Raw genomic sequence first — 22,574 nt, forward strand, 5'->3', positions numbered from 1 at the left:
CAAAGGGTCCCAGCACCAGGCTTTCCATGTGTCCACTGGAGCTCACACTGATGTGACCCTGTGTGATCAGGCTCACAAAGCCTTAACGCAGTGGGACCCCCTTTTTCCACACTCGTGTCTCGGTTAACCCCCCAGCAGAGCAGTAACTAGGCTGCTCGGCTCCAAGGGTGTGCCTCAGAGTCCAAAGATTCGCAGCCCAGGGGACTGGATGTGGGGCAGGAGCCTGAGTCATCGCGCGTGTGTTGGTTAAGTGGGCACGGCCATCAGAGAGCACGAGAGAAACTGGACCTAAGTTCAGAGAGGAAAATGAGAAGAGAAAGGCTGCCTGGCTCGTTTCCTTCCAAGACATGTGTGTGTCTGTAGCGATGCAGACAAGCCACCCGCCTTTCATCCCCGCTGCAGCACAGGACACCGTGCAGGAGGTGTCGGGGCTCCTGAGGGCAAGCTCGGGTGCTGGGTTTTATATGGGGGTCCAACCTGTCAGTGGCAGTACCTCATGGGACAAAGCTACTTACTCTGGGGCTCACCACTGGTGCCTCATTTAAGGGCACCAGCACATGATAACACATGTTTTCAGGTAATTTTTTCTGACACCACTTAGGTAAAGTAACGGACCCTTAATGAAATGGCAGCTGGGGCCTGCAGGAATCCATTGATTGCTGGTATCACGCGTACACTGAATACTTGCTCAGGTGACATTCTGGAAGACTCGTCATTAGGGTCACTGGATCGCTGGAAAGCGACCTTTTGGTTTTGGGGACCAGAGGTGCACAGCCTTAACTTAAAATTCACAGAGGAAAGGGGAGGAGATTTCTGAGCCCAGAGCAGGGCTGGATGCCCATCTGGCCCTCAGCCTCATGCCTAAAGCCAGTAATACTTAGAAAAGCTTGGTTCAAGGGTGTAAGCATCACTGTGACTAAAGATTATTGTTTCAAAATATGTTATGTACTCCACTTCATTTTGCTTTTAAAAATGTCCCCTTGAGCCAAGCCTGGTGGCACACACCTGTAATCCCAGGACTTTGGAGGCTAAGACAGGAGGAGGATCACAAGTTTGAGGACAGCCTCTGCAAGTAATGAGACTCTCATCAACCTAGGAAAACCCTGTTTCAAAACAAAAATAAAATAGGAGTGGGATAGTTTGAAAGTAAAGTGCCCCTGGGTTCAATCCTCAGTGCCACACACACAAAAAAAAATCCCTGGTCTTAACCTCAAATCCACTGAAGATATGCTATTTCTATGACGAGACCATTCTTTTCCCAAATATGCATCATTATTCTTTGGAGACATTCTCCAACTGTTACTTAGACCAACAGGAGCAAGATCTAAAGAAATTTTCCTCGGGGTGGGGCAGAGTCAAAACATTCACTAGTGGCCACCGTGAGCAAACGCCACAGACGACAGCTAGACTTTGGATGCCCAGCTCCCAGGAGGATGGAGCAGGGGCGCCGGGGGCTGTGCAGTCGGCAGAGAGCAGAGCCGGGCTCAAGGCTTAGCCCTCTGGTTCCGCCAGCCCCTCCTCTCACCACGTTGTCAAAACCCGCTTTGTTTTTCCAAATCTTATACCCCTACAACAATTTCTTGGAAGAAGAGCTTTCAAATCTGCTTTCAAAACGGCAATACCTGAATGGTCGCAACTTGATAGGGCATGTCGGCCGCCGGCTCTGCGCACCGTGACCAGCACACTTCCTGACCCGGCTTGTCCTAATCGGCCATCCCTGGGAGCTTGGCGGAGTGTCCAGAGCGGAGGGCACAGCTGTTTCCAAACTGCACCTTACTCTACAGGGTGTGGGGAAATCTGAGTCCTCTGCAGACTGTCTACTCCAGCAGCTGCTGCCTGCGGGAGCTCAGAACCAATTGTGGTTGTCTGGGAAGCCAAGCCTAAGCACCGGGAATGAACTTAAAGGTATCTGCTTAAAGCGGCAGAGCCCAGCCCTGGCAGTGCGGAAACTCTCTTGACGCTCACCTGGGACTGCCTGGAGAAAGCCCAGGGCCAGCAACCGAGCGCAAAGGAGCAGCCTGGCAAAACTCATGACCAACTCTGTCCTAATCCTGGCTTTATTCATGTCTTATTCCTCCACCTTCCAAGCACCTGAAGCCAGCACCGTCCATCTCCAGAGCTGCCCTACATATAGGCCTGGCTGTACTGAAAAGCCTGTATTGAAAAGCCAGAAGCCCCTTTACAAGCCCGCTGCTCCAGACTCTAACACGTGCAGAGTGTTCTCTGGTCCTGTATTACACTTCCAGATCATCCAGCCATGTGGTTTCTGGGACCCTCGCAGTCAACCAACCAAGGAGATGGGATTCTGCAGAATGAGGCTCCCTGGTTGGCCGTGAGCCCAGCACCCCATTACCCCATTACCCAGGCCTGCAGCTTCCATCCACACAGGCCACGCTCTAGCTAGAACGAGGCCCTCCTGCTGGGGAAAGGCATCCTGCAGGCCCTCCCCTTCCCACAGCCGGGCGTGTCCAGCGTCCTCACGGCATGGCCACTGCTGCCTCATCTCAGGGTAATCTTCTGTGCACACCACTAGACAATATAGGTAGTGTAGCTGTTCCTTTGCAATTCTTTCCCAATTCTCGACATGCCACTCAGGACCCGGCGTGCAGCCTGTGGGGACTGTTGATGTGTCAGGAATGCACCGTCGGCCTGCCATATTGCAGGTTCTGCACCATAGAATCAACCAACAGTGGCCCAAACCAAACATATTTTCTAAAATGTGTCTGTATTGAAAAGCCGGGCGTGGTGGCGCACGCTTGTCATCCCAGCATTTGGGAGGCCAAGACAGGAGGCTGAGTTTGAGGACAGCCTCAGCTACTACTTAGTGAGGCCCTTTGCAATTCAGTAAGACTCTGTTTCAAAATAAAGAATAAAAAATAAGGCTAGGGGTGTAGCTCCGAGGTAGAATTCCCCTGAGTTGCATCCCACTGCAAAAAAAAAAAAAAAAAAAAAAAAAAAAAAAAGTCTGTATCAAGCACAGAGACTTTCTGGCCATGATTCCCTAAAAAGTACAATAAAAAAAGATATGTCTCGGGCACAGCAACTATATCCTGCCAGGGTACGAGACCCCCCATTCTCTGGACACCAAGGTGTGGTATCCAGTGAGAACCAGCAGCTCCAGTGAGAGAAGGCAGTGGTCAGAGCCCCTGCCCCCGTGTGGTCTCATACCAACAGCCGGCTACCTGATGCTGCCCTTGTTTGCAAATCTCTTTCTGATAGAACAGAAAACACATCTAATACATCTATTTATTTATTTGTTTATTTATTTGAGACTGGCTGTCCTCTCTTAGTACAGTATTCTTGAGTTCCATCCATTTTCCTGCAAAAGGCAAGATTTTGTTCTTCTTTCTGACTCAATAAAACTGTGTGTGTATGCCAAAGCAGAGAGTCCCAGGGAGTGATGGAGGGGGATCAGAGACAGGAGGTGAAGACATAGTGTTAATAATAGAAATGATGCTATGAAGGAATGCAAAACTACCAATTCCAGCAGCAAAAACATGAGTGGGGAGGGAGAGAGGAGGAAAGACCCGGTGGGAGGGCACCAAGGATTACATACATGCGAGCTGGGCATGGTGGTGCACGCTTGTATCCCCGCACTTGGGAGGCTGACATAGGAGGATCTGGTGAGTGGACAGCCTCAGCTACTTAGCAAGGCCCTTTGTAACTCAATGAAACCTTGTTTCAGAATAAAGAATAAAACAAAAATATATAGGGCAGGGGTGTAGCTCAGAGGTAGAATGCCCCTGGGTTCCATCCCCAATACCGTAAAAAAAAGAAGAATTATATACGTGCATCTCTTTAACATTCTATACCCCAATATGTGTAAAATTTATAATGCAGAAAAAAAAATCACAAAAAGCACAAAATAAAACAACAACAAACCAATAACCCAGCAAGGGCCAGGGAGGCTCTGTGGCCCTGGCCAGCTCCTAGCTTCTGATTTCTCCTGGGAATGGCTTCCTTCCTCTCTGTCATTTGTCCACAGCTTCTTGAAAGAATCAAGAGGCTCTTGGAGGCCTCCAGGGAAGGACTCACTCCCTGGGAGTCTCTGCTTTGGCATACACACACAGTGGAGTTTTACTGAGTCAGAAAGAACAAAATCTTACCTTTTGCGGGAAAATGGATGGAACTCAAGAATATTGTACAGCCAGTCTCAAAAAAAAAAAAAAAAAAAGAAACCAAAAAAAAACCAGTAGGTGGTTTTCTCCTTCTCTTCCCCACGGGATAACACAGGTCCCAGGGCCTCTAGGCAGAGCGGGAAGATCACAGGGTGACCAGGACAGAAACGACCGTGACTCCGTGCGCATCTCCACACTGGAGACAGCACGTTTGTGATTACTTAGCTCCTTTCTTAGCATAGAAAGCACAGTGCTGGGCGACATAAAAGGCAGCTCTTTCCCAACAGAGCCCCAACCAAAGGCAGCCGTGGAGGGCCCCGTTCCAAAACACGAGGTTTCTCTAGATAAATGCACTTTAAGTCAACATTTTCTGGGATTTTTTTTTTTTAAGCCTGTAAGAACCAGAGGCAGGAGTAGAGGGGTAGAAAGGGGTGCTGTAATACATCATTTTCCAGCTAAAAGAAAATGTTTTAAAGGCTGCCAAACCTCCCTCTCCTCAAAGCTCCCGACAGCTCAGAGGACGTGTGCTGCACAGGGTTTGTCCTGGCAAGAATCGCATCTGAGGCCCCACTTTCTGTCTGACAGGGCCAAGACGTGGTCCAGGGCCCTCAGGGCACGAGCGGGACACAGTGGCTAGCCCCACCAGCCGAGGATGGAGAGTGGGAGGAGGCGGAAACCTCAGAAAGCCAGGTTTCCCAGCTGGGAAGGAGGACAAGGATACAGTGTAGACAAGGGGCGGGGCAGAGGAGAAGGTGCAAAGATGCCCACAGATGCTCAGATGGGTGAGTGGAGTACACACTAGGCTGGGGCTGGACCACAGGGCTTTTAGGAATCGCACCTGATGTACATCAGTGGCAGGCTGCGTCTCCAGATAAAACACATCACGGGCTGGGAGTGGTGGCGCACACTTGTAATCCCAACACATAGGAGGTTGAGACCAGAGGATCACAGGTTCACAGTCAGCCCCTCAGCTGCTTAGTGAGGCCCCTCTGCAACTTACTGAGACTCTGTTTCAAAATAAAGAATAAAAATAGGGCCCGGGGTGTAGTTGAGAGGTAGAATGTCCCTGGGTTCCATCCCCAGTACCGCAAAAAAAAAAAAAAAAAAAAAAAAAAAAAAAAAAACCCACAAGCCAGAGTAGGTTGAGCTTCTTTTCTTCTCCTCTGTCTGGACTTTCAAAAAAAATACTGATATATAAGTATGAACTGATTTACAAGTAGCACAAAACTCACACCGCAGCCAGGCGTGGTGGCCCACACTTGTAAACTCAGTACTTTGGGGGCTGAGACAGGAGGATCGCGGTTCACGGCAAGCCTCAGCTATTTAGTGAGGTCCTCTGCAACTTAGTGAGACCCTATTTCCAAATAAAGAATAAAAAAATCAGGCTGGGGGTATAGCTCAGAAGTAGAATGCCCCTGGGTTCAATCACCAGACACACACACACACACACACACACACACACACACACACACACTGAACGTCTTTCTTTCCACCTATTTCCTGAAGTTGCTTTACATTAATATAGCCATAGAAGCTGTGGCCACCATGCCAAGAGCTCAGAGCCAGCTCCAGCACAGCCAGCCTGCAGTGCCCTGGTGAGAATCAGTAGGAACCCCAAGGAGCCGTACACGGAGCCAGAGAGGCGGGACGAATGAGCGAGGCTGACACTGGCCCGGGAGAACACGGGAGCCCACAAGGCAGGGCGACTTTGTACACTGCACCTCGCCCTTCATCAGCCCCCTGACCAGACGATGCTCCTGTGGCATGCACCCACACCCTGGTCTACTACAGACTCCATTTGTGTCTGTGGTCCCATAAGCTATATCGCCTGGCCAAATCATGGCCATTTAGTGTGTGTGAATATACTCTACATCTGTTGTACAAGAGTCGTTCAACGATGCTTGACCATTATGTTCTGGAGCAGTCAGTCCATGGGAAAGCTGAGATTTAAAGTGTAGACATGGGACTTTCCAAATCTCTCCACTCACTTGTCAGCAAGACTAGGAACCTAGCTGCAGGCTGCCTGGCCCACTCCTGTACACCAGCCCCCTCCTCTGTGGGGTGATGCTGGCCCCTCTCTGCTCACTCCCAGCCCTAATGCGTGCTGACCGCCTGCTGCCCAGACAGTCCCTCTGCACAGCCCGGGACCTCCAACCCCATCAACTACAGCACTGGCCGTCTCCCTCCTGCCCATATTGTCTGGTGAAAATCATGTCACATAGGCAGGCTACAACTACAGTGCCTTAGATATTTGAAGCTTAAATTGTTTCTCTAATCATTCATTCAGTAAGCATGTATTAAATATCTGCTGTGATGTATCTGTGTCACTCTCAAATTCTTAGGTTGAAGCCTCATCCCCAGTGGGAAGGTATGAAGAGGTGGGGGTCTCTGGAGAGACAACTAGATCAGGAAGGCGGAGCCCAAAGAAAGCTCTTTCAGCCTTTCTACCACTGAGAACCCAGCAAGAAGTCAGTACTTGGCAACCAGCAGGGATACCTCATCTGGATAAGACCCCACTGGCATCTTGATCTTGGGATTCCAGCCTCCGGAACTGTAGAAAACAAATTCCTGCTGTTTAAGCCACCCAGGCTGTGGTATCCTGCTACCCTACCCAAACACACTGACAGTATCCCGTACGGTCTATCTTCCCAGGAGAGACATATCGATGTCCCTTGTGGTCATGGGTGTTGATACTGGAACCCGCTCTCTCTGGTTCTCTGACTACTTCAGCTGGGCATGGTGGCGAGCCCTCCATAATTACATATCTGCTATAGTTCAGATCTGGGAGGTCCCCCAGAGGGTCATGATTTGAAAGCATGGTCCTGAGGGGAGCCCTACTAGGAGGGGGTGGAGCCTCCGGAGGCGGGGCTTGGTGGAAGGAAGTTAGGCCATTGGTGCATGCTCCCTCTCTGCTTCCCAGGGGCCGGAGCTGAGCAGCGTGTTCTGCCACAGGCTCCCTACCATGGTGTTTGCCTTACACACTCAAAGGCAAAGTGTCCAAGGGACTGTGGGCTAACTCCTGGGGAACGATGAGCCAAAATAAGCCTTCCCTCCCTGTACGCTGTTACAAAGCTGACTAACACAGTACATGGAGACACACACAGCTGTTTCTATTTTTTCCCCATTAAGTTCCTGCCGGTAATGACCACTCAGTCGCTTCGTCTGCTCCATTCTGCCCTTTCCACATGAAAGCGATGTAGCTCCTTCTCTAAATCTGCTACTACGGACCCTGTTGGCTCAGCTACAAAATAAGAATCAAAGGACAGGGCTGAGTGCTTGTCCTCAGCAGCAAACCCCTCCTCACTCAGGCCTGGGGGCCACACTGCCCACTGGTTTTGCACTGCTCTCCTCATAGGACACTTGACACAGGGCATCTGCCCAGGTTCTGTGATTCAAAAGACCCCCTCCCCATTGTCTCTGGACTCTAGGTCCACCCCGCCCTCATCAATAGAGAACTGTCACCGTCAAGAGGAGATCACACTCCCACCACTCACAGGAGTAACATGCACATGCTCTGGACCTCGGTGGGATTGAACAGTCACTCACTTGCCATCTAGCCCTGGGGCACCATGGGTTTCTCCAGTCAACCATCCTCCGGGGCTGACAGTCAGGAATCTGAGGTCCTCGGGGGCCTGCCTGGCTCTCCAACCTGCCCCTGTTCTTTTACCTTGGGCCATTAACGCGTTTGCTCGGAAACCAAACCCTCAGTGTTTTCTTCTCTAGTGGAAGACAGCCCAGCACATGGACAGAGGAGTTATGCTGCCTGCTAATAAACACCACTGGCACCGGGCATGATGGCGCATGCTTGTAATCCCCGCACTTGGGAGGCTGAGACAGGAGGATCGCACAGGTTCGAAGCTAGCCTCCCTACTCAGTGAGGCTCTCAGCAACTTAGTGAGACGCTGTTTCCAAATAAAATATAATGGCACTTTCCCACTCGGGACCCCCTCCCCTTTTGGGGAGCTGTTCTCTCTCTCGCAGGTCGTGTTGGCCCTGAGAGAAGGCAGAGTGCATCTGAGGGCACGTGGCTCGGGCGACTCTCGAGTAGGGACCTGAAGGCCTCTGCTGGACATCATGGCTGACCAGCCCCTAGGGGTGACCTGTACCTCTTTTCTGGCAGATCGCGTGGACTCTGGGAGAAAGTAGTTTGCAACTGATGGGCACTTGGCTCGGGCGACACTCGGGTAGTGACCCTGAAGGCAGCTATTGGACCCCGGAGTTCCGACCGCCCCTATGGGGTGTTCGGCCACTTTTCTCTATTCCCTTCTGGCAGATCCCGTGGGCTCTGGATGAAAGCAGCCTGCACCTGAAGGCAATTCGGCTTGGGCTACTCTCAAGTATTGTCCTGAAGGCAGCTGCTGGACCCAGAGTTCCAGACCCTTTGGGGGTGTTCAGCCACCCTTGCCCCATTCCCTGCTGCTTCCAATAAACCTTTTACTCCCCTTAAAAATAAAAAAAAATTAAAAAAACAAATAAAATATAAAAATAAATAGGTCTGGGAGTGTAGCCCAGAGGTAGAAAGTCTCTGGGTTTCACACTACTACTACTACTACTACTACTACTAAAAATAATAATAATAATAATAATAAATAAACACCACTGGCAAAGGGCTCTGTGGTCAAAAGTCTAAAACACTGAAGAAAGATGACATGTACCTGTCTCACAGCCACTCTGCTTCCTAAAGATTCTACATGCACTGTGGATCAGCTTTAATTGTTTATAGTATGCTGGTATATTTTAAGGAATGGGGTTCTGAACAATTCATACCAGTAAAGAATTCACATTTAGCACACAAACTAAGTTCATATATATATTAATTAAAAAATAAAAATAAATAAAAATAAATTTACCCACTTGATCCTCATTAACTCTTTCAAAACTTGAAACTGAGTCACACACAGGTGTGGCCTCTGGGCCCCTGGGAGTGCCCGAAGATCTTAGTCTTCCGTGCACCCACAGAGTTCCTCTGATCCGTGAGCGGGGTCCGCTCCCCGCGCCCCCGGTTCGGCACTGCACGCGAGCAGAACACACGCACCTTCTCCGTCAGCGCTCAGGTTCTCGTAGGAGTCCCAGCGGATCAGCGGGTCTGCCGTGTTGTAGTCCACGACCACTCCCCGGTCACTGTGCAGATGCTCGGAGCCTGCAGGGCACAGCAGGAGCGTCAGTCTCAGCAAAGCCCAGCATCTCTGTGTCCACCTGACCCGAGGGATGGGCGGCCAGCTGCAAATTTCAGCATGAAAGCAGTGCCCCCCCGCCATGTCACAGCACTAGTGAGACACAGCAGGCACATTTTTGACAAACTGAACAACAGTTGAAAGTGCAGAGGAGAAAGTCAAAGTGAATGTTGGTTAATCATGCTCTGTGCCAGGCGCTGAGAACCACTTCTACAAAACAGGGGCCCTTGGATCACCTTAAAGGCAAGGACAGAGGTGATTGCGGGCCATCACCCAGGTTCAGAGAAGATGGATTTGAGGTTCTGGGCTCTCATATATATATACTCCTGCCTTTAATGATCTAAGAACACCATGGGCATTTTTAGCACACAAGCCTTTCCGTTTTTTTTTTTTTTTTTTTTTGTGGGTGTGGGTCTGGGGATGAAACCCAGGGGCATTCAACCTCCGAGCTACACTGCCTGCCCTATTTTTTCTATTTTATTTAAAAACAGGGCCTCACTAAGTTGTGGAGGGCCTCACTAAGTAACTGAGGCTGTCCGTGAACCCGTGATCCTCCTGTCTCAACCTCCCAGATGCTAGGATTACAAGCGTGTACCACCACCACACCTGGCTTATAGTTCCTACCTAAATATATGCCAATGCTCCTAGAAAAAGAGTGATTATGGGTGGACACCAAGCATAGTCTAAATGTATACCATTTTCAATATATTCCACATATAAATAAAATTTTAAAAATGAAGAAAAAAACATAAAAAAGAGTGATTATTTTCCAAACTACTAAATGGGATTAATACTTTCATGCATGTGGGCCCAGATGATGGGACCAACCAATTCACCTCTATGATAAAGGGGTTGATTTCTTTTTAGATGTTTTTCGGAGATAGGCGAATTTGTTTTGCACATAGAAAGGTATAACCTACTGAACTTAAAATCCTCTTTTAAAGTGTTGGTTGTTTGCTGAAGAGAGAAATGAACAGCACAGTCTCACAGAAATAGTGGTGGGGACCCCCAGCTCTGCAGAGCCCCCACCCTCCTTGGCAGAGGCTCTGAGTGGGTAGCACCGTGTCTGGGTCCTACTGACCCAAGCCGACTTTACTGTCTTCAAGCTGCCTCCTCCTCACTCTCCAATATCTGATTTTTAACAACACTTAGTCACAAAATTTTCCAAGTATGCACAAAGTTGGAAGACCAGGACTGCAGCCCCAGGATGTCCCCCACCCCACTCCTGTCTCCAGCCCAGCGCCCTGCGCCCTGCCGGCTCCTTACCCTGGATCTTCTCAGGCGTGGCGGAGAACACCAACTCTACCTTCCCGTAGTCAGGGAAACGGTCATCTGACGAAAAGGAAACAACAAAAAAAAAAAAAAACCCAGTTTCAACATCAGTAGCTGACACAGCTCAGCACAACCACAGACTGGATTCACCCTGCGTCCCAGCCAGCCCAGCGCCATTCCCAAGTCTGCGGTGAATCCCCCGAAGAATGTGGCGTAGAAAAGAAAGACCTACAGCGTCACTCTTTCTAGACCGTTCTTTCCTCCCCCAATCAACTGTCACTTTTCCTAGAAAGGGGTCATAATCTTGCCCGAGCCTGCTCTGGTGACCTGGTCCACACACACCACTGCCGTTCACCTCACCTTTACAGGCGCTGTCCAGATCCTCCTTCCCAAACACCAGCCCGCAGCCCTGCACACACCCCGTGTGGAACTGCAGTCGGAAGATGACGTCGCGGGTGGCTGAGCGGTACTTCTTGTGGTAGCACTTCACCTGGGTGGAGAGGGAAAGAGAAAACAGACAGTGGCTGAGCGGGAGAGCTGGACTCCGGAGGCCAGCCTCTGTGGTGGGGGGTGGCTGAGTCCACGGACAGCAGTCTGACCCTGCAATGGGTGTCAGAAGGTGTCGCGGTGGCGGACAGGGACCACGCTGCTGCTGGGACAAATTCCCAGTACGCTCCCTCGTGGTCTCCATTCTGTCTCAACAGAACCATAATTCCCAAACACCAGGGTGTTCAGCCCTTGGCAGCCCCACTCAAACCCTTTCAGAATGCAGAGATGTGCTATTTGGGGAGGTTGTTAAAGAAAGAAACTCTGATGCCTATTTTTCCCAGATTTTTAACAATTTTTTTTACTTTTTATTGGTGCATTATAGTCATACATCTTTTTTTTTTTTTGTGTGTGTGTGTGTGTGGTACGGGGGTGGAACACAGAGTCTTTCTACCTCTGGGCTATACTCCCAGACCTTTTATATATTTTATTTGGAAACAGAGTCTTGCTAAGTTGCTGGAAGCCTCACTGAGTAGCTGAAGCTGGCTTCGAACCCATGTGATCCTCCTGTCTCAGCCTCCCAAGTGCAGGGATTACAAGCGTGCGCCACCACGCCCAGCTAGTCATACATCTTAATAGAGTACAAGATGGTATAGGCAGATATGCACACATCACTCATTTCGTGATTTGTGGGGTGAGGGGCCTGGGGATGGAACTCAGCAGGGGCATTTGACCTCTAAGCTACACCCCCTGCTCTACTTTGTATTTTAATTTGAAGACAGGTCTCACTAAGTTGCAGGAGGCCTCACTAAGTAGTGGAGGCTGTCCGCGAACCGCGATCCTCTGGTCTCAGCCTCCCGAATGCTGGGATTACAAGTGTGTTGGCCGGGCGTGGTGGCGCATGCTTGTCATCCCCGCACTTGGGAGGTGGAGACAGGAGGATCGCGCATGTTCAAAGCCAGCCTCGCTGGCTTAAGAGACCCTCTTTCCAAATAAAAAGAATATAATAGGTCTGGGAGTGTAGCCTGGAGGTAGAAGGGTTCCATCCCAAGCACCACCAAACAACAACAAGTGTGCGCCACCACGCCCGGCGCATTTAGCAATTTTGAACAACTGATTATGCTGAAGTTTTTCTTTCATCTGAACTCTTCATGTTTGGACTTAATGCCCTACAGCTTCCACTGGTCATTAGAGTGTGTGATGTGCCATACAGGGTGCATGCTAGAACTTGGGGTGTGAGGGAGAGGCAGGCAGAGGGCAGGTGGAGGGGCTACTGGGGACAGTAGACAGGGTAGGTAACTTGGACATCAAGACTCGTCTTGACGTGGGGCTTCCCAGCATCCACGGCGGAGCCTGCTGTAGGCAGCTGGCAGGGATACCTCATTCGGATTGCAGGAGTAGGGTGCCCAGGGACCCACGGTGACCGGGCTCTAGACCACCCAGTATGCAGTGGGCACCTCGTCCTACAGGAAGCTGAGGCTACAGGACAGCCACTATTACTAAAGGAGTATTTTGTGGTGAGAGATGACTTTTTTTTTTTCAGAGTGGGGAGGGAACCCAGGGGCATGCTACCTCTGAGCTACACCCCCAACCCTATTTTTTATTCTTTTTGAAACAGGTTCTCACTAAGTTGCAGAGGGCCTCACTAAGTAGCTGAGGCTGGCCGCAAAACTCCAATCCTCCTGTCTCGGCACGGGTTTTCCAAATCTGAATGGCAAGCAGTGTAGAAGTGTCCTGTAGCCAGCACTGCAGGAGAGCATGCAGGCAGGCAATACTCCAGCACAGAGTCGAAGGTGGAACCACCCTACAGGAGCTATAGAAAACCAAGCTCGACCCCTTGCACAGACCCAGAAGTTGTTTACTCTTCTGCTATCTACAAGGAAACCCTCTTCTAAATGTATGAGAACTTATAAATAAGACCTTGAGAGATGTTCCCTATTGACAAACACAAGCTGAGGATTTATTTCCTGAAGGGTCTGGCGCCACCAGGGTTGCTGTAAATTCAGGGATGGCCTCCAGGGACAGGACTTGGGGAGTCCCAAAAAGAACTGGGAAGGAATGTGAAGACTGCAATTTGCTTTCCTATCAGGACCTTAATTTGCTTCCCAATAGCCAATGGCATGTTGGCCCCAGGTCTCCCTCCCACACCCACACACCCCATGTCTTGGAATCTTTGGCTTTTCATAGGTCTGCTATCAAAGACCTCGCTTGCAGAAATATTTCCAGAATGTTGTAAGAGCTTCCTTATACCCTCTCCTGAACCCTCATGCTTGCCACACTGACCATCCATCAAATACAGAAATACATCAGCCTGCCAATAAGAGACCCTCCCAACTGGTAGAGAGCAAATCCAGATTTATCCTAAGGATAACTGTCTGTCTGTCTGTCTGTCTGTCTGTCTGTCTGTCTGTCTCTGTCTGTCTGTCTCTCTCTCTCTCTCTCTCTCTCTGTAGCCTTCTCCCCCTGGTTGTCTTTAAAGTTAGAAATGACCAAAGGAGATTAGACTAGGAGAAGGAAAAGAGAGACTAGATTGAAGCCAGTCTTGCTCTCAAATTCTATAAATACTTAGGGGAACCATAGATTAGAAAAACCATGAGGTCTCAGGAAGCTGAGCCGTAGAGGCAGGCAGACCCTTCTCAGGGTGGGGGCCAGGGAGGATACCCTGGAGCAGGTGCCGGGGGTGGGACCAAGACACAAGGGTCATCATGAGCTTCTGGCAGAGTTGTGTAGGGGGCAGCTGTAGAATGTCCGCCTGGCCACAGCTCATGTGTCAGGAAGCGCTGCTTCTCTTCCAGGTTTTCAGCAAGTTCACCTGCAGCCACCTCCCTGGCCCACCCCTCCCAGCCCTCCTGGCACCTTCCAAGCCCAAACGAACCCCCTGCCAGGCTTGTGCCTGCACCTCCCTAGGGCCTACAGTGCCCTGCAGTTACACATAAACAAAAACAGGATGACTCATCAGACAGCTATCCCAGTTACCCGCACCTGCCAGGGAGGGCAGGAGAGGGTCCCAAGGTGCGGTCCCAAGGTGAGCAAGGGAATCAGCCATCCCTAGCTCAGCCCCAGCTCTGCAGCTCCCAGTCACCCTCTGGCACAGCGTCCTTGGCCTGTGTAAGTGTCTTCTTTGGAGATTCTTAAATAGGCTGATCCTTATTACAGTACATACCCTGGACTCATACAGCTCACAGAGCAACACCCAGTATCCTAGGCCCTCCTGGGGATTTCTGTGGGCTTTCTAGCAATGCTACATCTTACTCACTCCCTTTTACCGTGGAACTTCTCCCCATCAACCCAGGGAGTCCGCAAAAGCCCTTTCATACTCCTGACCAACTAGGGGAAGACTCTGAATCTGAGGAATTTTCCCTATCTGGGGGCCCTGAGCAGTCACCACCAACACAGCAGGTCAGAGCTCGAAGGAAACTCACCCAGAAACCAGGACCCCTCTCTGGCCATCTGCCCAGGATCACCTCTAGCCAGTCCAGTAAGTATCCATTATCAATATAAACAAGTATCTGTAGCCCAGGAGGCCAGATTTGTGTCCAGAATCCTGTTCTTAACTCTTTAACAGAAAGAACAGCATCGTCTTGCCATGTGGCTTCAATGCCCTGCCTTGAAGATAGACAGTGAGGCAAGCATCTCGTGGAGACTCCAGTGTGGGAGGAAGGTCTGAAATGTCCCCTTCAGGCCCCCGGCTCTAGGTTTATTTATTTACTTGGGTCTGCCCAGAATATTTCTGGAATACATTGATTCTTTAGATTTTAGAACGCCTGCATTTGAAAAAAAAAAAAAACTACATCTGTATTGGACATACATGGAGTAATTTTTTCTTGTCATTGTTCCCTAAAATAACAACTATTAAAATCAAATTTACATATGTGCTACCATGCCTGCAATCCCAGTCACTTGGGAGGCCGAGACAGGAAAATTGCAGCCTCAATAATTTCGTGAGATCCTTAGAAACCTAGCAAGACTCTTCTTCAAAATAAAAAGATAAACCAGGCATGGTCGTGCACACTTGCAATCCCAGCATTTGGGAGACTGAGACTGAAGGTTGGAGGACAGCCTTAGCTACCTAGCGAGGCCCTCTGCAACTTAGTAAGACCCTGTTTTAAAATAAAGAATAAAAAATAGGGCAGGGAGTGTAGCTCGGAGGTAGACTGCCCCTGGGTTCCATCCCCAGACCCGCAATAAATAAATAAATAAATAAAATAAAAAGATAAAAAGGTCTGGGGGTGTGGCTCAGAGATAGAATGTCCCAGGGTTCAATGCCCAGTACCCCCCAATTTTTTATAACATACCAGGTATTGTACGTAATCTAATGATGACTTAAAGTATATGAGAGGGTACGCATAGGTAATATGCAAATCTTATCCCATTTTGTAGGACACTGGAACATTGTCAGATTTTGTCATGTGCATAGGTTCTAGAATCAATCCTCTGTGGACCGGAAAGGACTCCATATACTTACAGGAAAGAGGGGCCCTGGTTACCAAGACCGCCACATGAGTCCTGACCACCATGCAGAGTTCTGCACAACCCTTGCTCTCTGTTTCTCTAGTGAAATGATTCAGGAGTCTTGGCCTAATCTTATCCTCAAGCAGCTACATGAAGATATACCTGTGCCCTCAACCAGAGGCCACAAGCACAGTGAGCAGACTCCAAGCCCTGCTCTGCCCTGTCTGCCCTGGGAGTCCACCAAGTCCAAAGGCAGGCACATGGAATTCTCAAGCAGAGAAGGAATCCACCAGAGAGGTGTTCAAAGACAGCCGAGAGGCCAATAGCCTTGCTTAATACATAAGCCATGCAGATGTTTCTCACTACAAACTCTCCAACAGCAGGAGAAATGGCACCTTGAAACCTTTGGACTCAGGGCACCAAAGAGAAGGCAATGGTGCCAGGAATGCGCGGCTCAAGTTCAGAGGACAGCTCTCAAATGCAACCGTACCCACCATGACAGCCGTTGTCAAGGGCAATGTCTATTCAGATCCAAGTTCTCTAAGCTAGCTTGCTTGCTTGCCTCTGTGTGTGTGTGTGTGTGTGTGTGAGTATGTATGTTACTGGGTATTAAATATTAAATCCAGGGGTGTTCTACCTCTGAGCTACACTCCTTACATCTTTAAAATTTTGAAACAGCATCTCTCTAAGTTGCCAAAGTTGGCCTCAAACCTTAGATCCTCATGTCTCAGCCTCTGAATTATTACTATTACAGGTGTGTGCTGCTGAGCCTGGCCCTAAGTTTTCTAAGCAAATACGAGCGTCCCTCAAAGTCCCACTTCGATTTTATCAGAAATGAAAATCACATTCTAGTTCAACTCTGCTGGTGGGTGGAATTGTCCTGACGGGCCTCAATGAATCTGTGTCCTCGGGGAATGAGCTCTAGCCAGATTTGATGACTGAAGATAGCTAAGCCATCAGTCAAAGCGCCTACATAAGTCAGGACGACATGAACCAGTCTCCCTCAAGGCTGACAATGACTTCAGAGGGTTGAAATATTGAAATTGATGTAGTTGGAAAACAAAAATACAAAAACAAAACAAAACAAAACAAACAAAAAAAATAATCCTCTGGCCCAGGTCTAGAAGATTCATGGTGTACTAAGAGAAAGATAATCAGAAAATAGTTCAGCAGAGACATGGCGGGGCCCTGCCTGGGAAGGTCTCAGCAGGATTACCACCTCCCCTGCTCTTCTACCAATGTGGCGGTTTGTTCCTGAGACGTCACGAGAAGCCCCCCTGTGTTGACACATCATCTGGCCACTCAAGCAAGGTCACAGAACAGTGACCAGGACAACACAGTACAAGTGGCCGTGGCTTTGCCCAGGCAGGGACAGCTAGACAGAGCTCAGGGTCAGAGAAGTGTTTACACGCCCTGGACTCGAGCTCAGGGACCCCTTCTTGAGACCAGGCAGGTCAGATCAGGCCTCAACTCCCTGCCAGGTTCCTGCCGGGCCCGCTGCCCACAAATTCCTGAGCAGCTTACATAAGGACCAAGCTACCTCGCCAAGGCCGCCTCGCACCTGACCACGGCACATTTACGGAGCCCCTTGAGGCCCTGCACTGTTGCAGGGGTAGATTGAAAATTCCAACCTCTCATAAAAAGCATGTTGCAAAGATGGGGGGCTTGGTTGTGAGGCTGAGAAGAGTGGTGGGGGCGAATGGCCACGTGGATGTCAGATGGCCATGGCAGATGGCCGGGGTCACTTCACTGTCACCACTAACAGCAGGGTCCACTGATGCCAGGGCCAAAGGAGGAACAGGATTCCACCTTCCCAAGGGATTTCCCCAGCCAGTTAGATTCTCTTGGGTCCTTCCTTGTTTGTGAACTTGACCCCTGTTATCTTTGCCAACATACTTCATCCCTCATGAGGAAGGACTGCAAATTTAGCTGCAAGAGAGGCAGATGTGTCCCAAGATCAAGGACCCAAATAACCAAAGAGGACAGGTGCTTTTGGAAGGAAAGCTTGAGGGTGGTGACACTGGCTGGAGAGACTTCCCACCTCTTACTACACGGGGGCAGCCTGAGGAAGCACGAGAGAGGGCCGGCTGTGCCATCTGCGGCCTTCGGGGTAGAACATCGAGACACACTTTTTCTGATTCTTAGAGCTCTTTCCAAGTCACGGCTGTTGTCAAATTCTTCATGAAAAATGAAACCACCTGCTCACTTGAACTTTACACAGAAAAGTCCCTGTAACTGATTCCCCCACCCACAGCCTGGAGGTTCACACACTGAACACTGGGGGTGCACGCCAAGCGATCCCAGGCTGGCGCAGAGAAAGCAGGGTGGGCTGCCTGAGCCCTGTGCGGCCGCTGGGCTCAGCTGGACCCAGGCAAAGCTGAGGAGGAGCAATGTGCAAATCCTGCTTTAAGCAACCTTAGGCCACCTCAGGACACCACAAGTGGTTCAGGCAGGTGGGGAAGGGGTGGCCCCCGCCACTGTCTAGGGAGTTCTGCCAGCAGGGGACATGCTGCAGCAGGTATTTCCGTGCACTGACCCCTAAAATCGTTTCCATGTGGGTAAGCCAGCACTGGAGTTTTCAGCTTCACACAACACAGCTCTATCAGATTATGACCGGGAGTTGGACTGTGATGGCCGGGCTCTGCCCTCCAACCCCCTCTGCTGTGAAGCCATGTCGTATCTGACTTGGTGGAAAAGTTCTCTCCCATCTCAGTGTGACTTCAACTCTCCCCGGGGATAGTGACCTGCCCGCTGCGCTCCCTGAACACTTGTTAGCTGAACTCTTGGGAGCATGGCTTGTTCTTGTGCCGGCTGCATCCTTGTTCAGGCCAAGAGCTTCAGGTGCTTGGTTACCGATGAATCCTAGTGACCCACCAGGGCCAAAGATGCCAGGGGACCTAAGGCACTTGCTTCCACTCTAAGCCTATTCAACATCGTAGAACAGGCTTAGTTAACCACTCAGGTGCTATGAGCTGAGCTGGGTCTTTCCTGATTCACAGATTGAAGGTCTCAGGACCTCAGTGTGTGACTGTATTTGGAGATAGAGTTTTTATAAAGGTGATTTAATAAAGATAAGATCACTGAGCCCTCATAAATTATAACTGTGTCCTCATAAAGAGAGAAGACTAGGAGCCATGCATACAGGGGATGACCGTGTGGAAATAGTGAGAAGAGGCATCTATAAGCCAAGAAGACCTCGGGAACCCACCTGAGGGAACTTGCAGTTTCCAGACTGAAGTTCGGCTGTGTAAGCTACCAGGTCTGCACTGCTTCACTTGACAGCCCCAGAATGCAACATGTTAAAAGTACTTTTAAGTTTCGTAGACATAGGCAAATCACTAAACGACTTAGCTAACCACTTCTATCGACGGCCCAAGGAAAAATTACTGTCCTTGATGGAAAAACACTCTTCTCAGCTGTCACCCACATCTCCACCTCCCATCTGATAACGCTGAGCTACAGAAAACAGGCGCACAGTGTACCAAAAGGAGCCGTAAACACAGGAAGCATAAATCAAATCACAGTGCGTGCCTAAAAATATTCCATGCCAGGAATGAGAAGGGGTGCAGGAAGGAAACTCTTATCCAAAGTATCATCCATGGAAAGATCTAGAATCTCCCTTTTGCTGGCATTTCTACTGGAAGCAAACCCTCCATGGATGAGGTGCCCAGCGCATGAAGCGTTCACCTCCAGAGACCCCGGCTACCCTCACCCATGAATTCCTGTGCTCATGCCTCCAGGCTTCAGGGTTATCTGGCCCCTCCTCTGACCCAGACACACCTAAGAGGCCCTTCTGTGCCCATTTTGCCCACACGGCCACTCCCGAGGAGACCCGTAGTCAGTGGCTGGATGGTTCTCAGGGAGCCTGGCTCAGCCACCTTCCTGAGATGGGGCTGGCCTGGTGTCTCTGTGCCCGGGTCACAGGGTCCTGGCGTATGAGGTAGATGACCATGGTAGGGCACAGCTCCTGCCCCTGCCTGCACTCAGTAATTGCAGGCTGATGCTTCCTCTCTTTTGCACTTCTCAGACATCTCCCTGAGTGTCCCTCTGCCCTCTGAGGAGCACACTGACAGAGTCCAGAGTCAGTCACTCAAGTAAGAACAGAGTCCCTGTCTGGAGTCCCTGGGGGCCATGGTACAAATCTGCACAGCTGGTGGGTGTGTGTGTGTGTGTGTGTGTGTGTGTGTGTGTGTGTGTGTGTAGGGAGGTGTTAAGAATAAGCCTGAGGTTAGGGTTGAGGGTTGGGGTGAGAGGGGAGTCCCAGGAGCCTGCAGGGCTCAGTGAACGGCGGGTTGGTTGAGGGCAGCTTGGTTGGGGAAGCTGGAGGGACATGGGGAACAGTGGCTCTGGGCCAGTCACAAGGCAGCTGGGAGGCTCACAGGCTGCAGAATGGAAGCCAAGGGAAGAGAGCGTGATGCCAAAGACCAGGGCCCGTGGACAAGCATGAAGAACAGCCACCCTGGCCACTCGTCAACACAGAGAGCAGGCAGCAACTGAGCCATGCAAGGAGCTGGGATGGGATGTCTGGGCACGCTGTCCCTTCCTGACCCCTGGGGAAGAAGGAGAGTGAGGCTTAGAGGTCCACAGAAGAAGCCCCAGCAAGGCACAGAGGAGAGCTGGTAAAACCTGGGACAGGACGGGCATGGGGAGCCAAGGACAGGCGGAGAAGAGAGGGGTCAGCCTGCTCTGTAGAATAAATGCCTGTGGCCCCCAAGACCCATCTGCTGGAATCCTCACCCCAGGATCACAATATTAGGGGGTGGGGCTGTGGGAGGCTATTGGGTCAGGAGGTTTGGTCCCTGAGGAATGATAGTACCCCTTCCCCCTCTGCCATGTAAGGGACACAGAGAGAAGGAGGCATCTGGAGCCAGAGAGTGGATCCTCCCCCCGACGGGGAGCCTGTGAGAAACAAATTCCTGCCGTTCCCAAGTCACCCAGGCTGAGGGCTTCTCTAAGGGTCGCCTGAACAGACTGAGCTAGGCTGGGTCCTAATTTCTGCTCTCTAAAATGCACTAGAGTCAGCTAGTCCCAGGTCTCAAGCAAACGCCCTCACTAGGGCCTGGTTCTACACCCTGCCCTGCTCCCTCTGGGAAGCAGGCCCTCCCCTGAAGGCCCTTCTGCACTTCTGCAGACAATGGCAGCTTCAAAGACCACTCCTCACACTGCCTGGGACCTCACACCACAAGTGCCATTAAGAAGGACATCTGTGCATCGTGGAGACAGCCTGGACGGGACCCTAGCCAGAGTCATGCCTCTGCCTGCTGACCAAGAGCTCCCGCTAAGGAGACATTAGCGCTTGCTGACCTGGGCCCCTGGCCACAGCTTGCTTGGTAAGGGATCCCTGCTCCACACCAATCGGGCTCACTAGTTTGAGTCAGCAACTGAATCTAAGGGAAAGGTTTTTTTGTTTGTTTGCTTTTGTTGTGGTACTGGGGTTGGAACCCAGGGGCATTCTACCTCCAAGCTACACCCTTGGCGCGATTTTTTATTCTTTATTTTAAAACAAGGTCTCACTGAGTTGCAAAGGGCCTCACAAAGTAGCTGAGGCTGGCTGCAAACCAGAGCTTCCTGTCTCAGCCTCCCTAATGCTGGAATTTCAAGCACGCACCACCATGCCTGGCGGAAGTTTCTGATCATCATTTTTTCCAGAAGAGCTTCAGACCCTACAGTAAATGGCTTCCATCGATGATGGCTGTCACACTACTTATGAACATCCCCAAACAGCCATGGACCACCAACACAAGACCAGGGCCACCGTGCTTCAGACCTTGGGTGCCCAGCAAAGATAACCTGGCACCCAGGACTGTGCTTTCCTGAGCCTGAGAGCACCAGACTCCACGAGCTCCTGGACACCCCAAGGATTTCAGGTGGGGCCCAGCCAGGTGCCGCCGCCAGTGCATGCCTCCCTCGCCCAGTCTCTGCTCCCTCTTCTTCCCTGCACCACCCAGTCTATTCCTGGATCCGCCTTAGTGCTCAAGTGCCAACCGCCGCCTCCCACCCAGGCCCCTCCAAGCTGCCCCCACGCCGCCCGCTCAAAAAGCATTCCAGCAGCCCCAGCCAGGCACACGTGATGCTTACTGCGCCTCTCTGCCAGCCACGGTGCCCATGGGGCGGGACCAGGCTGGAATGCAGCACAGTGGGGCACGGCATGTGGGGAGCAACCTGCCGGGGGCGCGTCAAGAGAGGGGCTAAGGGCAAGCCACCAGCTGCCTGGCGGAGACAGCGCCTTACAGTCCTGCCTCTCAAGGGCATGGCCTTCGCCCTCCATCATGAGCCATCCTGGAAGATTTATGTAAGTTCCATTTTTCCATCCCCGCATACTCTTATCGAGCATTCCTTTCTAGGAGGATGGGTTTCCTCACAAGGCACCACGCTCCACTGAGCACAGAGGCCAGGATGCTGTGCCCTCTGCAGGCAACACCCTTCCAGCCCTGCACCTCATTGTCCAGGTCCCTGCTCACGCCACCTGAATCCTCGCCCAACCTGTCCTGCTCCTCCTGGCCTGGCCCCCTGGGCTACACTGCATCTGCAAGTCTTGGTCTGCAGAAAAGCCCATGTCTCCAGCAGGGACCTCCAGAACAAAGAAGTCCCTCTCCCTTCCTTCCTTCCTCTCCCTACGGCCAAGCTCATGGATCTAGAAAAGCAGAGAACGTTCCAAAAAGACTAGTGGGTAAAAATGATGGAAAAAAGCTGGGCATGGTGGTGTGTGCCTGTAATCCCAGGACTTGGGAGGCTGAGACTGGAGGATTCAGGGTTGCGGCCAGCCTCAGCTACTTAGTGAGGCCCTCAGCAAACTGTTTCAAAATAAAGAATAAAAAAAACGGGTTGAAGGTGTAGCTCAGAGGTAGAATGCCCCTGGGTTCCTTAATACTGCAATCAAATAAAACACAATAAAACAAAGTAAAATAAAGCTGGGGGTGCAAGCATAAAAGAGTCAACAACAAATGCTGACGAGGATGTGGGGAAACAGGAACTTTTCTACACTGTTGGTGGGAGTACAGACTAGTTCAGCTGCTAAGGAGATCAGTGTGGGGATTCCTTAGAAAACTGGAAATGGATCCACCATATGATC

The 22,574-nt window shown here is 50.8% G+C and overlaps 1 protein-coding gene across 2 annotated transcripts in view; it reads right to left on the reverse strand.

Annotated features, from left to right (window-relative positions):
* TNS3 (tensin 3) overlaps window positions 1-22,574 on the reverse strand; it is a gene marked incomplete at both ends in the record, with an annotated part of 191,523 nt that overhangs the window by 75,050 nt on the left and 93,899 nt on the right. For both annotated transcript variants that reach the window (XM_080701412.1, XM_080701413.1), the window contains 3 exons: window positions 9,154-9,258; window positions 10,559-10,624; window positions 10,925-11,054. In XM_080701412.1, the coding sequence (XP_080557538.1) occupies window positions 9,154-9,258; window positions 10,559-10,624; window positions 10,925-11,054 (301 nt within the window). The remainder of the gene's footprint in view (window positions 1-9,153; window positions 9,259-10,558; window positions 10,625-10,924; window positions 11,055-22,574) is intronic.

The sequence above is a fragment of the Muscardinus avellanarius genome (assembly GCF_963383645.1).
Source record: "Muscardinus avellanarius genome assembly, chromosome: 9".
In the NCBI taxonomy this organism is placed as follows: Eukaryota; Metazoa; Chordata; class Mammalia; order Rodentia; family Gliridae; genus Muscardinus; species Muscardinus avellanarius.